The following is a 24,003-nucleotide window of genomic DNA, read 5'->3' on the forward strand; positions in this document are numbered from 1 at the left end:
AGCCACGGAGACAGAGCTTTGGATTTGAGATTCAATCGTTCATTACCATGACAATGAAACGTCGATTGGAATTTGTTTGTTGGTATTTGTCTTTGTGTGTTCTTCGGGGTAGACAACAACAATACAATACAACACCAACAATACAATATAGATACACATCAGTATAGACATATCAAACATACTCCATAGCTAAATGAAGAAAAGATCACCATAAACATATAAAACACTCTAACAGAGTCAAATAAAAGATAAGTGTGGTAAATAAAGAAACCTGCTAGCTCATGGACTGAACTGATGATGAGTTGAGGGTTTGTGTTGTTGTGGAAACAAGTAGTTCTGCTCTTAATACTGAGTAACCTTTTTTTCCTGAAGGGATGGGAACAAATAATGCATTGGCTGGATAAGAAGGCTCTCTAATTATATTCAGACCAGTCCTTAGCATGCAAGTAGTCTATTATAAATATCACATATACTCGGCGAATCTTGACCACTGATTTTTGATTCTACTTTAATTACCTCATTAAGCTCCTCACTGTCATTGGCTGAGCAGTTTCCATACCACACTGTGTATGTAAACCCTTGCTTTTTATGCATTCAACTTTCTGCGCAATAAAGGTTACAATGACATTCTGTTTAAGAGAAGAAGATTTAGTTGTCCACAGGTATTTGAAGTTTTCTACTATATCAACAACCTGATCATTGATAAGTAAGAGGTAAAGCTCATTTTGTTTTTGCAGAAGTCCACAACCATCTCATTGGTTTTGGAGATTGTTTAGAGTTAAGTTTTTATGACACACCACCACACACTGTTTTATCATTACAAGAGATCAGACCCACCACATTGATTTTAACTGAGTCAGAGTGAGAAGTACACTCATTAGTTTACAACACAACTCTCATTAGCACCAATGCTAACGAGCATTGACTTTGATGACTTGTCGTTGACTTGATCTATCACAGGTATCTATCACCTATCTTTAGGAGTTTGTCATGAAGCCTTGCTGGAATAATATATTTAAAGGCATAACTAAAATTAAAAAAAACAAAACATGTGCATTTTGTTTTCTCCCATGTTAAAATAGTAAGTGAGTTTGGATGCTAGTATCACCTCTGCTTTCCTCTTCTTTTTCTAGAACTCCCTCTACAGCTGCATCACCAAAAATGAAAGTAAGTTATCACTCAAAAACACATGGAAGATGAAAAGTGAAGAAGCCAACCACTACAAACACTGATCTCATCTCTTCTTCCAGCCAATAAATAAATAAAGCCCTGAGTGTACTACTCTGTCTCTGTTTTGTTGTCTTGCACTCTTACACATATTACACACTGATAACACACAACATACACACACACACTCATAATCATAGCATCAAAAGTGTATTGACACCAGTAATTGATGTGTTTGTGTGTGTTTGTGTGTGTGTGTGTGTGGTCCTCCAGTGGGCTCCACATGCTGCAGCTATGCAGGGCGTCACACCACCTGTAGGGAGTACTGCCAGGCCATCTTCAGGACCGACTCCACCCCCACCGTGTCCCAGATCAACGCAGTCAAAGAGTACTGTCAGAGCCACAGCGCTCAGCTGCTCAGCTGCGTCAGCAACTTCACCAAATCCTACCCCATACGCAGCCCTATAGACAGTAAGTCCATCTACACTCACACTCTTTTCTACTGCAGGACTCAATCCATCACTCAGATACTATTTTTCTTCGTGACATCAGTTGATGGAGCTCTCTTAACACCAGCAGAGTTTTTAGAATTTTTAGAGTTTTTGAAAAATCACTAAAAGTCACATATCTTTCATGAGTGATTCAACTATTAATGATCTCCTACTAGAAAATACTGTTGACCTGGGCTTTCAGAAGGTAACATTATTATTAACTAATGGTATATCATTATTATTATTATTATTATTATTAGAGCTGTGCAATTCAAACACAGTAAGTCTAAAAAGGTCATTACTGATAATAAAAAAATAAATGTCAGGCGTATGTATGAATCACATTTATTTTATTTAGTTTTTACATTTCTGCCTCTACTGATGCTTGACACTTAAGTATTTATAACATTACATCAGGTTGCACAATCAGTCCCTTGTTGTGCATGATTTTGGTGATAAGTCATCCCTTCTGTAGTCTTCTTGAGCCTATATGAGAGCTTGAACTGTATAAGGCTCCTACTGTGTATATCTGTGTGGATGAAGAGGATTATCTTATAGATGTGATAGAAATAGATGTGAAAGCCAATCAGAGAATCACAAAAGTAGTAGAGACTTGCTTCATACAGTAGCTTCTTCACTGATAACTATTATAGTATACAGGATTCATGTCTTAAGCCACATGAAAGCATAAACTAAGAAGTCCACACCACCAGCTTCCATCTCCATCTCCATTTAAAACAACGTTTCAGTTTGACCACAAAATAGAACAGACTCTGTATAGCGAAGGATTTTTTGGTGACAAGTGTTTGTACAAATAAATAGTGTTGTATTTGCTTGTTATATAATGTCTGTGCTTTTGACTTTCATCATTTCATACAGCAGATGGCACAAAGTTTTATAAAAAAGTTTTATATATATAATGTTTTTGTCACAAACAGAGTGGATACATTTGTATTTACTCTGCCTTGTTGTTAGTTGTCACATGGAGCAACACACACTTTTTGTTGTCATCTGTTGAAGCAGTTTAGGAATGGTGAATTTGCAAGTGTGTTGTTGGTTGCATCAAATCTGCCAGTGAGATTATATACAGGAATGTACCATGATCATGATTTTAAAACTATCCTGTAGCCCTAATTATCACAGTGTGTGGTATATTTATTATAATGTTACGTTCTTTATTGGATTGTCATTTTCATACAATTTAAGTTACAAGAATTCACCAGGATAATTATTTATGGGTGAATATTTGGCCTTATTCACCCACAGGTATTAAAAGATAGATAGAGAGTATAGCATAATCTCTATATACTTCACAGTATACATCATGATGTGATTAGAGCACTGATGAGTCTCTCTCCCTCAGGTCTGTACTGCTGTGACCGGGCAGAGGCTACTCACTGCCAGGTGTCTTGCCGGCGAATCCTTCGCACCATGAGCACAGAGCACGAGATCATGGACGGTTTGATCAATGAGTGTGGCTCCCAGCCTCTCCCTCAGGAACCCATGTGGCAGTGTTTTCTAGGCAGCGCTCACCCGCCTTCCCCGACTGAAGAGGAGACCCCCCATCCAGCCAAAATGGACTGTGCCAAGCTGCACTGCTGCTCCAAAGCTAACACCTCACTCTGCAGGTACAGCACACGGAGTGCAGGCTAAATGCCAAGTGTCTTAGTTGTTGTTGTTGTTGTTGTTCTAACCCAGACTCTTGATTCTACTCTTATAGGGACATGTGTCAGGAGATCAGCACTAACTGGGGCAGCCAGACGTGGCAGGACTTTGACCAGCTGTGTGAGTACAACCCAGTGGAGACAGAGCTCATCAACTGCCTGTCTGATGTCAGAGAGCCCTGCCAGCTGGGCTGTAAGGACCTCACCTACTGCACCAACTTCAACAACAGGTCAGAACCCTGGATTCAAATCAGACACATAGCTGCTCCTCTGCTACATTAACCGTTAAATTTTGTCATTATCTAGTCCTCCACATATCACTGGTGAACTTAGTGTTTTCACATGAGGCAAGGCAAGTTATATATAAGTTATATATAGCACCTTTTAACAACAAAGGAATTCAAAGTGCTTTAAATACAACAACAAAAAATAGAAAATATACACTATAAGAAACACAAACCAATGTAAAATGATTTTAAAGAGTAAAATTAAACTGAAGATAAAAATAAGTTAAAACAGAACATATGCGTATGATATGGATAGAACAGTTGGCTGCATCACACAGTGAATGCAGCCAACTCCCACATAAGTGGGTGATGAATCTATGAATCTTTCAGAGAACTCCAGTACAATGTAAAGATGTGGGTTATAGAGCATCAAGCTGGTGGATACACACACTCGATTTATAAGTAGATCTGTTCATTGTTGGTTTGGTTCAAACATGAGAAGTGTTGACAAAAAAGAATAATAAAGAAAGTCTGCAGCCATCCATCCATCCATCCATCCATCTTCTTTCCGCTTATCCGGGGTCGGGTCGGCGGGGGCAGCAGCCTAAGCAGGGAAACCCAGACTTACCTCTCCCAAGCCACTTCGTCCAGCTCTTCCCGGGGGATCCCGAGGCGTTCCCAGGCCAGCCGAGAGACATAGTCTCTCCAGCGTGTCCTGGGTCTTCCCCGGGGTCTCTTACCGGTGGGACGTGCCCTGAACACCTCACCAGGGAGGCGTCCGGGAGGCATCCTAATTAGATGCCCGAGCCACCTCATCTGGCTCTTCTCAACGCGGAGGAGCAGCGGGTCTACTCCGAGCTCCTCCCGGATGACCGAGCTTCTCACCCTACGGAGGAAGCTCATTTTGGCCGCTTTTACCCGCGATCTCGTTCTTTAGGTCACTACCCAAAGCTCATGACCATAGGTGAGGGTAGGAACGAAGATCGACTGGTAAATCGAGAGCTTCGCCTTTCGGCTCAGCTCCCTCTTCACCACGACTGATCTGTGCAGAGTCCGCATTACTGCAGACGCCGCACCAATCCGCCTGTCGATCTCTCGCTCCATCCTTCCCTCACTCGTGAACAAGATCCCGAGGTACTTGAACTCCTCCACTTGGGGCAGGATCTCATCCCCGACCCGGAGGGTGCACTCCACCCTTTTCCGGCTGAGAACCATGGACTCGGATTTGGAGGTGCTGATTCTCATCCCGGCCGCTTCACACTCTGCGGCGAAGTCTGCAGCCTTAACTGTTAAATTGGAAACTGATATTTGAAATATTTTCAAGAAGTATTTGAACTGATTTTTATACCTCAAGTGACACCTCAGGGTTCAGTGCTTGTCATTTCAATAGACTATTCAAACTGCTTCAACTTTAACTGGCGCTTAAATATTTCACCTTCAAAGAATTAACACCTTAATTTATTGTAAACAGTTTATTTGTCTCATTTATTTCTGTGCTGTGTGAGAATGTATCACTCAAAGCCTCAAGGAGTGACAGAGAGGAGAGAGCATAAACAAGAGACAGATTGATATTGAACCCAGCGTGACCCTGGAGTTATCACTGCCACAGCGTGTTTTACATACTGTCTACAGATTGGGCCATAGGCCAGATGGAACGGCTTCAAAGGCTGCACTGAGAAGACACACTAACACACACACATAAAAACAAACTCATGTACACTTCACACATACACACAGCGGTCTGCAGGTCACCTGGTGAGCGAGCCGACCGCAAAAGCTCACAGCCACTTGATACTGTGGAGCATTCTGAAAGGACGAGGTCATGTTTTTCACCAGAGAACCATCAACGTTAAAACAGTGTTTTTATTAACCGTCTATAAATGTAGTGATGTTTGATTTTAATGCACCTTTTTTTTTTCAACTGAACAATAAGTGACATAAATACAAGTCTTGGTTGGAATGGCAACAGAAGCTAAACTAGAACTTCATATTACATTGTATATTTAGCTCATTGAATGTGTGCTTTATTTATAGTTAAAATACATAGAAGAATACATATTTACCATTAGTAGTATGTGCTGAATCTTTCTTTTTTTTAAAAATATATTTTCCTCCAAAAACTTCTGTGGTCACTAAAATACGAGTTCAAATTTCAGCCTGATGATGGCGCTAGATGCACAGTCAGGGGAACGCCACAGTTAATAATAATAATAATAATAATAATAATAATGGTAATAACAATAAAAACAACAACGATGGCGATGACAGCAACAATGACAACGGCAATGATGACAACAACGACGACAATGGCGACGACAACAATAATGACAACAATAATAATAATAATAATGATAATATAATGTATTTATTATAGCACCTTTCACAGAAGCAAAATTCACAGTGCTTCACAGAATAACATTTGAAAATACCATAACAATGTCCAAACATTAAAAACAAAGGCAATAAAAATATACAATCAGGAGGCAGAAGCAAGAAAAGCAATAAAGACTTAAACATGAAAGACCATAAAAATACACAAGCGAATTGAAATTATGATTGATTATTGATATTAAATAGAAATTATGAATTATTGAAAGATATCCTGTGGGAACTTGAATGTCTTGAACTAAATTTCATGGCAGTGAGCCAAAAAAAAACACCTCATGGTGGGGCTAAAGGAAAATAAACAGGATCATTGAAGTCATTAGGATTCATCCTCTGGGGATGATGTATCTGTACCAAATTCCATTGCAGCCCATCCTGTACTTGTTGAGACATTTCAGTCTGGACTTCACTCATAGTGGTGGACCAACAGACACTGTCTTTACAAGAGCCAACAAGTCCAGTTGGTTTCATCTCAACCTTTTTTGGATACACCATGACTGAGACTGATAATCTACACAGACATCACTAGAGGCAAAAATATCAAACTGTTCCTTTAACATCCTGTTCTCTCTGTGGCTGCAGATCATCCTTGCTTTAAGTTTAGAGGAGGGAAAAATCATGATATATCTCATTTTGACGTATCCTTTCAACGACCAGAAAACATTTAAGTTTAAATTATTAAAATTCAGAACACAGAAATGTAAAATCTGTATTTTTCTACACTGCTTTAGGAAATATTAAAATATATAGATGTCTGTGAAAACTTAAACACTGGATATCAAATAGTGGCTAAGCTCAAACAACAGCTCTCTCACAATGAAAGTACCCTGCGCTTTTACTGTTATTTCTCATACAAGAAGACTATTTGACAAATTGCGGTCTCCGATCACGATGGCACGGAACTCATGCTGTGGCATTGTAGGATTTGAAGTTCAGGCAAACAAACTGTGTAAGGCTCTTTGATGGGTCCAGGAGAGCCTTGTATGGCTTTCTTCTCCCCTGAGGGGTTCAAACGCTGGGCTGTGTAGCCGGGAGCAGCATGGAAGACAAACACTGGTCTCGGGGTGAGAGCAAAGGAGCATGGAGCTAGTGTGTGTGTGTGTGTGTGTGTGTGTGTGTGTGTGTGTGTGTGTGTGTGTGTGTGTGTGTGTGTGTGTGTGTGTGTGTGTGTGTGTGTGTGTGTGTGTGTGTGTGTGTGTGTGTGTGTGTGACAAACAAAAGTTCTTGAAGCTTAAATTAGAAAACAAATCCCTAAATCCATCATGCAAACCCTGATTTAGAGTATTGGGTCTAAAACTGGATGACATTAGACACAACTCATCATACTGATCCAGTAACTCGCTCATATACTCGTTAATTAATTCTCATAATTTCCTTAAGTCTCAAACGGGTGCTTTATCTGCCCCCTAGTGGCCATGAGGCGCTGCAGTACTGTTTGACAGAGCAGTGAATGAATGCTTTCACTTTCAATATCTGAATGCATGGAAGGTATGAGTAGCTGTGTCTCAATTCAGGCTATGGTTCCATTAAAGAGCCCACAAAGTCTTTGGAGGAACCAAAGTCTTGGGCTACAAATAATGAGATGCAACCGCTTAATTCAGATGTCAAATGATGGTACCAGGTTCATGTATGAATCTATTGCTATACTTTAATTTATCTGTAACAACATGTAGCTGATAACATGAACATGCGATGGAAAGGATGTATATGTTACAAACACATAAGATGATTCTGTGTAGTATTGATATCAAAATTAACGAGATCATTGTCAGTAAATCTTTTATGCTTTTATTGTTTTCTGTCATGATTGTGTAATTAAACTTAACACTTATCTCACACATATCTCCTACTACTGAAACCTGCTATGAAAGGATTCTTATTATCTTTTAACACAGGCACTAACACTACACAACAACTCTATTGACATGAGTAGGTAGGTAGGTAGGTAGGCTGGTAGGTTGGTTGGTTGGTAGGCAGGCAGGCAGGCAGGCAGGCAGGCAGGCAGGCAGGCAGGCAGGCTGGTTGCTTGGTAGGTAGGTAGGTAGGTAGGTAGGTAGGTAGGTAGGTAGGTAGGTAGGTAGGTAGGCTGGTAGGTAGGTAGGTAGGTAGGTAGGTAGGTAGGTAGGTAGGTAGGCTGGTAGGTAGGTAGGTAGGTAGGTAGGTAGGTAGGTAGGTAGGTAGGTAGGTAGGTTGCCTGCTTGCTTGCTTGCTTGCTTGCTTGGTAGGTAGGTAGGTAGGTAGGTAGGTAGGTAGGTAGGTAGGTAGGTAGGTAGGTTGCTTGCTTGCTTGGTAGGTAGGTAAGTAAGTAAGTAAGTAGGTAGGTAGGTAGGTAGGTAGGTAGGTAGGTAGGTAGGTAGGTAGGTTGGTTGCTTGCTTGCTTGCTTGCTTGCTTGGTAGGTAGGTAGGTAGGTAGGTAGGTAGGTAGGTAGGTAGGTAGGTAGGTAGGTAGGTAGGTAGGTAGGTAAGTTGCTTGCTTGGTAGGTAGGTAGGTAGGTAAGTTGCTTGCTTGGTAGGTAGGTAGGTAGGTAGGTAGGTAGGTAGGTAAGTTGCTTGCTTGGTAGGTAGGTAGGTAGGTTGCTTGATTGATTGATTTCAGCCCTAGAGAGTTATTGGAGGATATTACATGACTTTTTTGCTTTTGTGACTTTTTTCAATTTTTTTTAATTTTTATGTTGCAAATCAAGATCGATGAAGTTACCATATATGGTTTTTCTTGTCGGTCTAGGGTAAAACATTTCCCAAAAAGTATATTTATAAAATATCCACATGGGTATGCTGTTTTAGATGTTTACAGAAGTTACCAAATATAGTTATTCGCCTGATAAAGGGTTAAACTGATAACAGACCATGAACATCGGCATACTGTCAATACTAATCCTGGGACAAAAGATAATCTATCTAGATAGTATTACAGTGAAAACTCAATCTACACTTTGACTGTTTTTACAATGCAACAACAACATAACTTTCTCCACAATAAAAGCATATGTGATTTTTATTGTGATGGATCATTCCTAATGGAAGAATGGAAACAAACAGCTGGCTGGAAGGCAGGAAAACACTTTCCAAAGCGGATGACCAGTAAGGTTGTGGCAGATTAGTTTTCCTTTGTTCTTCTAAGAGTGGAAAGCACATAAGCATTGAGTTGGTCTTAATAAGAATCATCAGCTAATTTCTGCATTTAGCTTTGGTTTACGAGGAAAACCACTGTTGACCATTTTGGGATTGAATAAAGTTTTAAGGATCCAGGGTTACATGCAAACACAAACACACACGCATACACGGTCGCTTCAAGATAAACAAAGCAGCCACTCATCAGGAGAAAATGGAATGATAGAACCACACCCAGAACTTCTGCCTGGAACCTTCTCCTTTTAAACCACCAATTAGCTGACTCACTTGAGACCAAACCCACCAATCAGACATCAAAGACACTTCCTGGTGAAGTTGGGGAGGAAAACAAGCCTCATATTATCCAGGGGGACTGTAACACACACACACACACACACTCCTGTAAGGCCTGCACAGCTACAAAGCTGCAGCTGCCAGCACACCTTGTTCTGCAGTCAACTGGTTGCAAATGTTGAGATACATGACCACAATGACTGTGCTCTTTTTCTAAGTGCATTTGTTCTTATTAGTGAACCAGTTTTCTTTCATGTTTGGTTCTTCTAATGACACCTGTGTGTGTGTGTGTGTGTGTGTGTGTGTGTGTGTGTGTGTGTGTGTGTGTGTGTGTGTGTGTGTGTGTGTGTGTGTGTGTGTGTGTGTGTGTGTGTGTGTGTGTGTGTGTGTGTGTGTGTGTGTGTGTGTGTGTGTGTGTGTGTGTGTGTGTGTGTGTGTGTGTGTGTGCGCGCAGGCCGACAGAGCTGTTCCGCAGCTGTAACGTCCAGTCAGACCAGGGAGCCATGAACGACATCAAGCTGTGGTCCAACGGCACGATCAAGATGCCGTTTATGAACATCCCCGTGCTGGACATCAGGAAGTGTCTGCCAGACATGTGGAAGGCCGTGGCATGCTCTCTTCAGATCAAACCCTGCCACAGCAAGTCCAGAGGGAGCGTAATATGCAAGTATGTCTACTGCCGCCCTTCAACATCTAGTAGCTCCTAAACCTTTTATACTACATCTAACCGTAAAGCGAGGTATCTCTTTCTGGATGTATGTATGTGTTTATGTATGTATGTCCCGCACATATCTCAAGAACCGTTCTTCCGATCTGTTTCATACCTGTCGGATATATTGCCTGGGACCCAAGGTGTGTGTTGCTTGTGCAGATGTGAGGACTGTCTGTACTGTACTGTATATATACATATAGATATATACAATACTGGATGTTGGATGAAAACTACATTAAAACTTTAAATTAAGAAAAACAGCTTTGTTTTTTTCATGTATTTTTCATGCTATCCAATTATTTTTGAAACTTTAACAAAACACTAGCATCTCATGAGCTGAGTGCCAGCTTACATAGCGCCCAGTCCTCATAACGGAACCTGACAGGGGTCAGTGCTGATGCTCGGTAGTGACAAACATATCCATATGAATATATTATGACCACACCACTAAGCAGGCTGTCATTTTACCTGCGAGGTAAAGTAGTTTTCCACCAATCACACAATCTAAAGGCAGGTTCAGCCAGATCCCATTCATAGATCACTGGTTTAAAGGGACTTGGCCATAAGCCAGCATGGTTTCCTGCCACAACACTATTTAAAGTGTTTTCCATGCTGGTCAGGTACCGCTGCTCCATTCCCTGACACAGTATCAGACTAACATACCTTGATATAAAAGAAAGAGGACTAATATTACCCAGACCACATACCACGCTGTTGAGCCACCCTGAGTCACAGAGGAAATTCCTTCACCGCAACATCCTAATCCTGAGGCAGCCTAATTTATTGTTATGACTAACTTCACAAAACTTGAATTGTTTTCACAAACTGCAGGATTTCCTTCGTATCCCCTCAGTAGTGATGATTCTAGCTCTGGACTGATATTAAAGACCCTGTCCTGACATGTTTGAAGACATCTAAAAATACTCCGTTTGGAATAATAGATTGTGTCTGACATGGTTTTCCCACAAATATATTTAATTAACTTGTTAAAAAATTACACTTCCACAATCCAGAATATAAAAATATGCAAATCAGTTCACCATCACAGGTTTGACTGCTGAATACAACATGTCTCGTACTTCACTGTAAAGTGCTTACTGGACCACAATTGGCTCTAAGCTAGAAGTGATGTCACAGATCCTACATGTAAGTACACATGTTAAGCTGATATTTAAGGGAAACTTTCCCCCTCCAGTAGATACTCTGCACATACATTATTCTGTACAGGAAAGAGAACAACATCTTAGTAATGAAGCAATAAACAAAACACCCTTTTGAGTGGAAGGGGAACTTTACATTTTGAAGACATACGTTGTCACCTTTACCAGTCCAGTGGAGCAGCCAGGAATCACATCTGCTCTGTTTAAAATTTGCCAATGAATAAAAGAAAAATGTTCACTTAGTTACCACTTAAATACCTACAGCAGATGAATTCAGCATTTCCTCTGTCGTTCTTTTCTTCTTCTCCGTTTTCTCCTCACTGTCTGCACAGAACCAAGCTGAGCAGTCAGTGATTGATGAGTGATGAGGGGTGAGAACTTAAAACATGTGCCTGGGCTTTGATGGACAGGTGGAGGCCCTGCCCTTCTCTCTGGATCTGCTGTGTCATGTCTGGAGTGTGTGTGTGTGTGTGTGTGTGTGTGTGTGTGTGTGTGTGTGTGTGTGTGTGTGTGTGTGTGTGTGTGTGTGTGTGTGTGTGTGTGTGTGTGTGTGTGTACATAACAGCGCTCCGTACCTTAGGCTATGTGTCTTGTTCAGTCATTTGTCAGACACAACCTTCCTGTCAAGTTTTAATGTTCCACTTGTCTTGAATGAATTTACACCATCACACATTGGGCCCATACAGCCACAGGCTACACTCACCACCTTAAGAATTTAACATTTGTAGATGTAAAGGATACACACACAACCACTTCTGATTGGCCAATCCTTACAGATGATGTGTGTTCTCATGCAGTGACAATCAATCACTGAGGTTCCATTATAAGACACAAGGCAGATAATGACTATAGCTTCATTATATATATATTTCCATTGTTACAGAACTGACTTGAAACTTATTTTATCCATGTTGGTACAATCTCTTACTGCACAAGGAGACTGCAGTGGTAAATTACTACATTTTATAAAATTCTCTTATGCGTCCTCAGGTCAGATTGTGTGGACATCCTGACCCAGTGTGGGGACAGGAAACGCTTCCACGAGGGACAAACGCCAGAACGGATCTGTGAGCTGCTGTCACCCATCGATGACCCTGAACGCTGCATCCCCCTGCACAGATACCTCAGTGAGTGACAGTGCACAGGACACATATTCTCCAGGGGGGCTTGAAATGTCAGCAGAGCACTCTGCCTTCTTTTCTGTAGTGAAATGTAGAGCAAATTAGAGACTTGCACTACACCCAGCTAGGAAACTTTTCAATGACTAGTCACTTTTATATTTAAGAGTAAAAATTAGCTTTCCGTATGAAAGAACTGTGCTGAATGTGCAATTAAAATATTCAAGTTCTTCTTCTCTATAAAGCAACAGCTGTAGATAAAATAACCTTTGTGTGAGAGTCATTATGTGTCCTTCAGCAGATATAATGCCATTTTAAATTCCTAAGCAGACTAATAGTTAGTAGCAATGTCATAAATAAATTGTATTTATGAATTTGAAATAAACTTTATAAATCTAAAAGGAAATCAGGTGTACCATGTGCTATTCCCTTCGACACAGTTACAATCATTTGTTATTTTGGAGCTGAGTGAAATCTGATAAGTTGCCTCAAGTGATGTCACAGGAGTCATGAAGACTACGAAAATGAAAAACATCTGGAGATATGGTTCCTCATCTGTGCTGGAAGCTAGCAGCTCCAGGCTACATTAGGCACCACTAAAATAACACATCCCAATCTCTAACCAAACCGTCAGCTGTCGAGTTGCATTGTGGGTAATGTAGGTGTCAGGTTTTGACAAAGAGGAAGAATGCACTGAATAAAAAAGATCCTCTTCACTATGTCTGAGAATGTTTCAGTAGTGTAATATAAAATCAGTGGATTACTCTGTTAACATCTGGATGTGATAATATGAGGTCTCATCTGTTGGCTGTCTGCTGCTCTGCACTGACAAACACACTTTCTTCTGAAGTCTACACCTCTGTTAAAAAGCTCCACAGTGTTGATTCAAAAGTAATATCAAAATAAATCTTGAAATCTTAAGTATTATATTGGCAAGTATAGGCTGTATGTAGTATATGTTTACCCAGAAACTCTGCAGTAGGGCTAGTCTCTTTCTCATTGGGCTCTTACACTGAAACTCTTGTAATACACAAATACTCTCATAACTGTCATGTTTAATCCTGATTTCCATTTTTTCCGACTGCCTCCAGCTCCCAGTTCCCTCGGCAACAACATCGTTGAAGAGGTTATTCATCCGTGCAACCCTAACCCCTGCCCTAGCAACCACTTATGCCAGGTCAACAGGAAGGGTTGCCTCGATGAACTCAACTGCCAGCCATATCTGTGTGTGCCAGGTAGGACCACATCAGCCTATATTATGTTCACTCTGGAGCACGCCAGTCTCTCTGTGCGTGTAACTGGCATGCATGCAGTTCATCAGCTTATATTATGTTGATTCTGGAGCAAAGCAGTAACTCTGTGTTTGTGTGTGTGTGTGTTTCCAGGTTGTAAATTGGGCGAAGCCTCTGAGTTTCTGGTGCAACAGGACTCTCGTATCCAGGTGCCAACTCGCATGGGTCCAGCCGGGTGCTTTGAGGTGTGCAGCTGTGGTCCCAGTGGGCGTCTGGAGAACTGTGCAGAGATGCCCTGTGTGGACACCACCAAGCACTGCGTTGTAGGAGGACAAAGGAAGAGTAAGAGCAGCCTCATGTCTGTCTGTCTGTCTATCCCAAAGTTTTAAGGTCACTAAAGAACAAAAAAAGGCTTAAAAGTATTCTATATAGCATTAGAAATCTATATTTCTCCACTTTATTGGACAGTTTTTAAGGCTGTATTTTAGCAGCACCCAGTGGTGACATGCAAGCTGTAAAACTATTCAAAAAGTAAAACTCCTTGTAGTGTGTGATGAGGATGGCAGTGATAAAAAGGTAATGTCACTGCGTCCCTGTATGACCCTCATTTAATTAGTCGTGAAATAATTCATTCCATTCATCACTTCCTGTAGAGAGCAGAATTGAATTTTGACAAGTATGATTAATCTGGGGCACTGCAATCAGAACAGAGGGGCACCGCTCCCGTAATGCCATGTGGCTTTATTAAAACCTCTGAGAGGAGGAAGGGCCGGAGGGTCGATTGGTTGTACAAGACATGACTTTAACATCAGAGACTGTGACAGTATTTGCCTTTTATTAAACATTCATATAGACATCAGCGCATTTCCCCAACAGCTCTTTTAAGTGTTCATTTCAAAGGTGACAGTTTCAGATACCTTCAGTACAGTGAAGTCTGTTTTTTTTATGATTGCTGTTTGTTAAATCTTTAAAGGATAGATTGAAACAGTGTTTTCTTAACTCTTACACACTGTTCGTGTTAAATTCAACCCGTTTTGATATTTGACAGCTTTAAAAAACAAACAAATGTTGTTTTACCCTGAAATCTGATGACTTTTCCTTAGTGGCCCAAAATGCACAAATGCTAAAAAATGTTGTCCATTGAGGCTGTTCTGGGTCACATTTGACCCGTATCTATTGGCATGGCTTTTAGTGAAATGAATAGTTAATAGTTTTAATAAGATAGTAGTTATGAGGATTTCTTTTTATGATGTAGCAGTGAAGACTGATGGCTCTAATGGTTATACAATAAACCCCACACTTCCATAAAGTTATAAAATACATTTACATCATTATTGCTATGTTATATTTTCATGTCTTAGGTCAAATAGGACATGATATTGTGTGATAGGAGATGTTTAGTGGTGTAAAAGCTTAAAAATACACTCTCTCTGCTCTCTGAAACATGAATCAAGGTTTAATCACATTTATTGATCACTCAGATCAACTATTGATGCTTTCTAAACACATCTGTGGTTCAACATTTAGTATAGATACTTTTTATGATTCTCAGACCGGGTCAAAACTGACCTAGAACATACTTCGAGGGTGTAGAATATGAACAGTATGTGATTGTTAATTTAATTATTCCTCCTGTTTATTTAGAGATTCCTCCCTGATTTGCATCAAATCTAAGTGATAGTTAATAGTCTAGAGGAATTTATCTACCAAAGTTAGTCTTTTTATTCTTGTCCTTTCACCACAGTTCAACAGGGCCACAGAAAGAGGGGACTTTGTACAAAAAAACTGCAACTTTGAAAGATTTTCACTTGACTTTAATAATTCAGACTGCTGAAGCTTCATGTTAGCTTCAAATAAACTTTGAAAGGCATGTTTGCACAGAGCATGAACAGTGGATTTTGTCCCCTGTCACTTACAATGAAAGCACATTCATAAAAGAGATCTTTTTAATGGCAAGTATGAACAGGATGAACAGTTCATATATTTCATGCATAGAGATTTTTGTTGGTCATTTTTTGCAAAGTTATGGTATTTTAGAACTCCGATGCCCCCTAATATCAATACTGAGTCTCCTTTTTCTGTCTCAATGTGACGATTTTGGGCGTCCAACAATGCAAAGCCTTCAAGAATACTGCTCAATCTCAGTGCTATTAGCGTCACTAGGCACAGCTTCATCCATTCATACATACATTCATAAATTAAAACATAAAACATGTTTGTGCCTCTTAAAGTTTGGTTAATATCACCTAGACTAATTATAACTTTTAAATAATAAACTCCAAATGGCTAAATCTGAGAACAGGCCAGGATCATTTCTGTAGTCAGAAGGGTTCAAGAACACTTACTCTGATATTTTCAGTATGTCATTTTTGGGCTCGTTATTCAAGCTTCTCTTCCAGTGTGCACTGATGTGAGTAATCCAGTGTTAGTCTGAGAGAAAGCCAGCCTCAACTGAAAAAGTATTGTGTCATAAAGAAGCCAGAAGTGTCATCAATCATCAACCTCCTCGTCCCAACCAATTATATGAGACACCGCATCAATTCATTTACAGATGGAGCAGTAAACTGCTAGTGAGGATGAATGTGTTCTTTTTTTAATTAGGCACTGAAGCCCAGAATGTCCTCTAGTGTGGTGACTGGGGCAGAATGGTATTGACTGTCCCACAGACTGTGTCAGTGACTGCTGTCGGCTGCACCTGGATCCAAACAGTCTCCTCAGTGAGCCTTATAAGGTTAAATGTGCTTTGCTTTAGCTGCAGATGGTAGATATTACATTAAAACTCTCTACTGAAATCTATATAATGAGATGACTTTAGATGTGTTAGCAGCTGCTTGGGACAGACTGAAACAGTGAAGGATGTGGCCAACTCTAGTCTGAGGACAAACTCAGATTTTTAAGCAAAAAACCCCAAAAAAACTGGTACTAGTATTCTCAGTAACTGATAAGAAAGACAAAGTCGGATTAGTAAGCAACTTATTTTATTTTATTTTTTTTTGTCTTTTTCTCTCCTAGACTGTCACTAAAATCTAAAAGAAAAAGAATGTGTAAAGTTCAAACTCACTGAGTACTCACTGAGGTTAAAAGAGTGACTAGGTGAGTCAAACTGGTGGTCTGTGTGTTTTTCTCAGTGTCTCTGGGTCAGATTTGTGGGGTGTGGGAGAGGAGAGACTCATGCCACAGTGCCAGTTTTGACACTGCCACTAGAGGGCACTAAATTCAAAACCTTTCAAAAAGTCCTCACAACATTGGCTTAAACATATAACAAGCAGTATTTTAGCCAGCATTGTGAGGAAGAGTACTTTTCTCTGAGGTCACTGCTGTATACAAGGGCACAATAACTGAGAGAAAACTATACACCTGGTGAGTGCATTAAGATAGTACAAGGATTCATATATTTATTTAATTCTGAGTAAGTATATTAACTAAAGAAATGAGTCATCAAAACAATACAGAGTGGCATTTTACTCCCTAAAACTAATCTTTTGTAGGGCAGCTCGAGATCCACATTAAAGAAGCTTCAAGTTGCCATATCACATATATTTAAGTTGCATATTGGACCACTTTCTGCAGATGAATATGAAAACAGTCTTTTAGTGATAAACTCTGCTCATACATCATTCTGCACAGTGAAGCTCAAACTGTAGGAACAAGAAGAAAATCATATTTTTGACTGGAGGGCAACTTTGACATCAGCTGTCTGGTGCTGAAGGTGACAATGAATGCATTTTAAACTTACTTTGTTACCTTGCTGTGCTATACATTAAATATACACACATCACAAAGTATTATAAACTATTTTAATAAATGTGAATAAACACATTTTCTTCACATGAATCTTTATAATTCATGTTCCTTGGTGGAGCCTGGTTTAAGAAAGTAAACTTTGATTGATTTAAGTGTTGCTCGAGGCAGATTCTAGTCTGGAGATCATATTAAAACTTAATGAAGCTGTGGAGGTTTCTATACATTTCACGGATATGCACATAATTCTGTCATCATTTTTATATTAAACCTGCTGAACATGCGTACCATAAATGGAGAGAAAAGAGAAGATACAGAAAATAAAGGCCTTCCATCAGGGAAGTGTCAGTTTAGCCAGAAGAGATGAATAAACTGTACGATGCAGGGAGAGGAGGAGGATGCCAACATTAAACAGTTAATCACTCATTTTAAAAACACATTTTCACATTGCAGGAAATTAAAAAGACTTAAAATGAACAAAAATAATAAGGACTTACATAAAACAATTTTTAGTTCCTCTTGCAAGTTGTTCTGTGAGTTCCTTCTCGGGTAGGGGTCCCTCATTAATCTACAATCATCTCCAAGAGCAGTTATAATGCTTTTTGGAAACACTAAAACACATAAAATGAATTTTACAATCATTTTAGCCTTAAGATGCATGAGGGAAACGAGGCTCAGATATGTGAGTAGTGACACTAACGTTCCTCAAATGAATACATGAAACAAACACAAATGTCATATTACCATCACATTTTCTACATGTTTTTCTATTATTTGAATTCACTATTTTAACAACACCATCTCATTGTGTCCTCTTCTTCTGCAATGGTTTAATACAAGTGACTGGAGTCCTACCAGCTGTTTATCTTGATGAACCAACTCTATATATTCACATAACAGCAGCGGAGGAACACAAGCATTTATTTATTTCATTTTCTTTTGACTATTTTCTGAAAGTGTATTAAAATGTGTGATACATTTGGATTGAAACACACCTTTCCACTTTCATTAAGTGTGTCACCCCCTCGTCTTTCTCCTCACCAACTCAGGTTCTTCACAGTGCAAGGTTTATAACTTTATTAGCTTTGTTTTTGCCTGCTCCTTCAAAGGAGGCATTCGCTCTTTGGCTCTCATTGAAGGCAGATGTTTGGTTTAAATTGAACACACACTGTTCTGTTTTGTATAGAGCTGAACTCCACTTAAAAGTTTAGCAATTTAATGTGCCCTTGCCAAGCAGCAAGGATACACTCGTCATTGAATGTATTTCAACTTTTCAGAATTCTTAAGAGCTTCTGTTCCTTTCAGTTCGTTTGTGTTTCACCAAGTTCAATTATCATCAATGAAATACTTGAAATTGTTAAAAATAGGGGTATTGGGCTCCAGTATTTGGTCCCATACAAGTATGTTTCACTGCTTGGAGAACCTAACCTTTCTGTGTTTTTCTCTTACCACCTATTTGGATCCTCTGACAATAAGTACCATGGCTATTGTAAAGGCTCATACGTAGAAGGTTAGATCCAAAAGTATTGGCCTGGTCGAGGAATTCAATGCTTTTGTAGAGTTTGAATCTGACGCCATATCGTGGCTGAATCTTCTAAGCATCCTGAGAAACCTGATAAGATAGCTTTCTGTACTGAGGTGTCTATCAAGTTGTTGTCTTTGAGGTTGGTTGCCATTCTTTGTGCAACAATGCTGAAGAAAATTTCCCCTACAACATTCAAGACACTTATGTGTGCTAATTGATCAGTCTTCAAGGCATTTTTCTTTTTTGGGATGAATACTTCCTCTGCTCTTCACCACGCTTTATGGATGTTTTTCTACTTCCACACCATCTTTATTAGCCTCCACAGAAGCCTCAGGACATCTGGAGTATCTTATAGGGAACTCCATTTGGTCCTGGTACTGAGGCTGTTGTCACACTAGTGTTCTGGTTGAGGGGAGGCATGTCGGTAGGTATGTTCATCTATTCAGGTCTCTGGTTGTTTGTGAATATTGTTTTCAGATGGTCTTCAACTGCTTTTTTCCTTTGTGAACAGCCCTTTCACAAATCTCAACAGATCTATGTAGAACGATGTTCTGGCCCGCTTCCTCTTCTTAGGTTGAATTCAGGGGTCTTCTATCGTCTGTAGTCTTGCTAGGCAGGGGGTTGAATCTCTCCCTCTTCTCTATTAAACCTTTCATCCATTGCTTCCTGGAGTCCCTTCTCTCCTTGACTTGATGCTCAGTTTTCTTGTTTCCTTCTGGATTTGGGTGAGGTTGTTGTCGTTTTATTCTTGGGTCTCTTGCTCCAAATCTTTCTACCCCATATTCATAACTCATGTTGCTCATTCTCTCTAGCTTCTTCTGTGCTGTTCCTTGAAGTCCTTCCAGGATCTTGGTCAGATCTGTATTTATCGTTTCCCACCCTTTTTTTTGCTGCAGGACTTGGGCCACTTCACATGCGGCCTGTAAACTTAGATATTCTTCTCCATCAGATGTTGTGGCTGGATGGGTTTCTGGTTATCTGGTGCTAGGTGGACTGTGGGCTATATCCTGCTGCACTCAACTCTTGACCCTTCTCTCAGGAGATACTGGTCAATGTGAGGTCCCAGTCTCATCTGCTTCAGGCATTTCATCCAGCCTTGGTGTATTCTTAGGCCACGGAGTGATGTTACCTTGGATCAGCTACAGCTTGAGCTCGTGTCCAACAGCTGTTGTTTTTGTGCCAATTGATTTATTTTCATTTCCGTTCCAGTGTCTGTTACCACTCTGTCAGCCAATGAGCCATTTTCCGCCCCCGCTCTTGTTGGCTCAGGGGGTATTTTCCTTTTTGGACTTTTTGTAGCTGTTAAAGGGTGACACCTATTCACTAGCAGGTGACAGTGCCTGCCATCAAGGTTAGCTAACCTATGACAGCCCCATTGCAGTCTTTCCCTCCTGTCTGCCTGCTGTCTTTACAAGCTGTCACATGGACTCTCCCTTCAATTTCAAACATAGATGAATCAAAATCTAAAGTTCACTATTTAACATGTTGTATCCTGTTTTTTGAAGGCACACACACACACACACACACACACACACGCACACACAAAACTAGAAATGTAAAAACAACAATTTGTGGTTTTAGTGCTGGAAGTATTTCTTGACAAACAACAGTTCATCCATCTGTCCTGCACATGTGCTGCTTGGGTATCTCAAAATGATTGTGTTTTTATACACATTTACAATTTGTGCATTAAAAAAACTAAGTGGAAATAGCAGAATATTATGGATAACAAGAAATGCAACAAAGGTCAATGGAAACAGACTTTGCAGATAAATCATGATTTATCACTCAAGTTTCCGTTGTAGACATGAGAATTGCCAGCAGATGAAAAGATCTGGGCCGATGACAAGACTGTAACGTTCCTCAAATAAACACATGAAATAAACAGAAATTTTAATCACATTTTCCACATTGGTTTGACTGGTGTTCACCAACTATTTATCTCGATGAGCTGAAAGCCTAATATTCATGAAAGAGTAATGGACAAAAACTTTCACACATTCACATTTTCTTTTGCTGGATGTTTGGTTAACATTTCCCAAAAGTTGGATGGAAACTTTGGAAATCACAAGTCGCGTTGCCTGGCTATTTACATATTTTGCACATTTACAGGCCTTTGCCTAAAACAGGCCGTTTTAACTTGTTAGGCCCGATCCCATTGAACTCTGCTGGAAGTCATGTGGACAACACTACCATGTGGAAAAACAACAAAAAAACAAATTTAACAACCAAGGCTACGGAATGGACGACCATTTATGGGCATGTACGACAAACTAACATCAGCTCATAGTCAAAATTGATAAAGCTGTCACATTCAGAGTAGGTTGAAACCCTGGCTTTTGACTTGCAGGGAATGTTTCTACATACATTTGTGCCTCAAGTTTTGACCATGTTTAACATGATATCATCATAACAGTATATAAATAAGTCTACAGAGATAGCGCCGCTGTGCCTCTATGGACAGTGGAACCCTCAGTCTCTCTCAGATCAGAAGGAAAGAAACCGTCTGTATAACACACTCTATTGCTGAATATATTCCAATCTATTATAATTACTGTCCATTATTTAAAACGTCTTTTATTATGGTTTGTGTTCACAGTGTTTGGCTGCAAGAGTTAAGACAATCTGTATGTAGCCTGAGAGGTCAAACCCAAGGGAAAGAGGCCCATTAAATGCTTGTTGGTACTCATTATTGCTGTGGGCTCATTGTAACAACTGATGTTGATGTACATGAGTGGAGATGCATTTTTATCAGCTCATGGCTTTTCTCTTCTGGGCTGATGCTACTGCACAGTCAGAGGACATTATTTATAGAGATTTTGGTGAGTAAATTAAACTGAAACTGTTAAACTGTGAGAAATGTGAGTGTAACAATAATATTGTGTCTAAATGGGGCCTTGCTTGCCTACTTAGCATGACAAAAGCTCCTTAATGTGCAGCAGCAACTCTTCTGGCAAGACTGTATAATAACATACAATCTGATTTATTTTAAATGTTTAACCGCTTTTAGTGTTGACTATGCGAGGGTAAGCACCCTGATTTACATTCCATTGGCCTAATGCATTTATTTGCTTTCCTCCTAATCACTTATTGTCTTGTTACTGTTAATTCAACTCATTTATTCCTATAATATTGGAGAAGTTTTTTGAAAGTTAACTTTCTGTGATAGAGCTATTACTTGGAGAGGAAATGGCAGAAACGTCGACTTTCTCTGGGTGCACATATTCCCAAGGCTTCTAGAGAATTTTAAATGGGTCGATTTTTAATATGATAGATAAGAGGTAGAGCCAGCAGTGCTGTAATGGCACTAATACATCACTGCTCCCATGTCGGAACAAGAACATGAATAATCATTCCTGACACAAATATGAAATAAATCACATTCTAGTAGAAGGAAATATCATATTGATACTAATATCCAGCCCTATCACTCAGGATTAGATGGCTCACTCCTCTCTGCCTTAACACTCCATCACTGCTCTACAGCTGCACACCATCAAACAACACTGGTCCCACATCAATGATGGTCAGCTCATCACTTATGTTACCTTAGACTCAGACATTAGACACTTCAAAGCTTTAGTATTTTTCATTAGAACCTACAAATTCTTCACCATGGGTCAACTCTCTTATTAATAGAAGAATTTCCTAGCCGGCATACATAGACATAACATAGAAAGATTTAAAAAGGACTTCAACATCAAAATGAGTATGGAACCTTAATAGTGGATTCTTTTCTTAATTCAATATTTATTGAGGCATTTTTTTTTGCCACTTTTAGCATTCGATTATCTACTTACACATCCATTCACAGTCATTCAGAGTTGTGTCCATCTGATTAAAATCCAGTATTATTCATTCTCTTTCTCTCTTGACCAGCTAGTCTCTAACTGCTTCAACAACTGCCCCCTGCTGGAGACAATGGTAATTACATTTGTAGGCTCTAAAACCAAAACAATGAGCTGAAAGACCCTAAAAAAAACTCTGTAGCACTGAGGAGAACTGCAGTGTTGGTGATAGTTATCTGTGGGTTCATCACTCATTTGACCCATTACTAATATCTAATATACAAATATGGATAAGCACAGCTTTAAGTAAAAGTAGAAATGCCACAATCTAAAAGTATAGAAGTATTATCAGTAAAATGTTCTGAAAGTAGCAATATTTTATAATAATATAGCAGTGGGTAGTTTATTCTTGTAACGATGGCTGTCTAATAAATGTAGTAAAAATGTAAATAGTGAAGTAAAGTAGCATTGCTTCGGAATTGAACTGAGGTATGGTACTTCAGTACTTAATTACATTCCACAACTGTCTCTGCCGTTACTGAGCAAACAGTTAAAGTTCTCTAAGTTAGGACATTTATTGCCATTACTCTTTTTTAAAATGACATTTTGTCATATAAACCATGGCACCATAAACATACAGTTGCATGTCCATGTGTTCTTTAATTTTCCTGATGTGTGTCTTGTTGTGTGTTACCACCAGGCCACGGGACATCTTTCAGGATCGACTGCCACACCTGTTCCTGCTTCGCTGGTGACACTATCTGCTCCACCAGAGAATGTCTCAACTTCGACAGCTCCGATAAGGACCGCCGACACTTTACTGGTGCGTCTGTTTACCACATGGCAACCAACGCTCATGTGTGTTTTTCTTGTCTTTAATGTAGAACATTATGTGCGAAACCACCATGTAACATGTTCATTCTTAAACCTTATTCACTTTAACCGGTTTTTGTTTGTTATGTTGTGGCAGTTTGGAACACACCGGAGGGCAGCAACAAGAAAAGAAAAAACTGTCAGCTAGATATGTTTTTAAGCCATTTTAAGCCATTAATTATTTATACAAGACTGTTGTATACTGTTAAATATACAGTATATGTTATTATACTCTGGAAAAACAATAGTTCCATTGGTCAGGATCTCTACTATTGACCTCTGCTGGTGTACTGTTTAGGAGATGAAGGTTAGTTGGATGGTTAGGAGTGATACTGTAAATAAGATTGAAAATGAGGCATGAAATGATCAGGACGATTTTCTTCTACAATTGGTCACTTGTATATAAAAGTATATATTTGGAAAGCATTAGTATCTTAAATTGTAGGATGCTGCGTTTCATACAATTAAAATCTCATGAGTTATGAAAATTTGAAAAGGTTGCAATTCTAACAAAA

General features: G+C 39.6%; 1 protein-coding gene across 1 annotated transcript in view; it reads left to right on the plus strand.

Moving 5' to 3' along the window:
* Nucleotides 1–24,003, plus strand: part of reck (reversion-inducing-cysteine-rich protein with kazal motifs) — a 49,182-nt gene that overhangs the window by 2,405 nt on the left and 22,774 nt on the right. Inside the window, exons 4-12 of the mRNA XM_062441950.1 lie at nt 1,134–1,167; nt 1,441–1,638; nt 3,022–3,286; nt 3,379–3,552; nt 9,794–10,006; nt 12,202–12,338; nt 13,421–13,564; nt 13,715–13,903; nt 23,316–23,438. Of these exons, the coding sequence (XP_062297934.1) occupies nt 1,134–1,167; nt 1,441–1,638; nt 3,022–3,286; nt 3,379–3,552; nt 9,794–10,006; nt 12,202–12,338; nt 13,421–13,564; nt 13,715–13,903; nt 23,316–23,438 (1,477 nt within the window). The remainder of the gene's footprint in view (nt 1–1,133; nt 1,168–1,440; nt 1,639–3,021; nt 3,287–3,378; nt 3,553–9,793; nt 10,007–12,201; nt 12,339–13,420; nt 13,565–13,714; nt 13,904–23,315; nt 23,439–24,003) is intronic.

Source organism: Scomber scombrus, chromosome 20 (assembly GCF_963691925.1).
Source record: "Scomber scombrus chromosome 20, fScoSco1.1, whole genome shotgun sequence".
Lineage (NCBI taxonomy): Eukaryota > Metazoa > Chordata > Actinopteri > Scombriformes > Scombridae > Scomber > Scomber scombrus.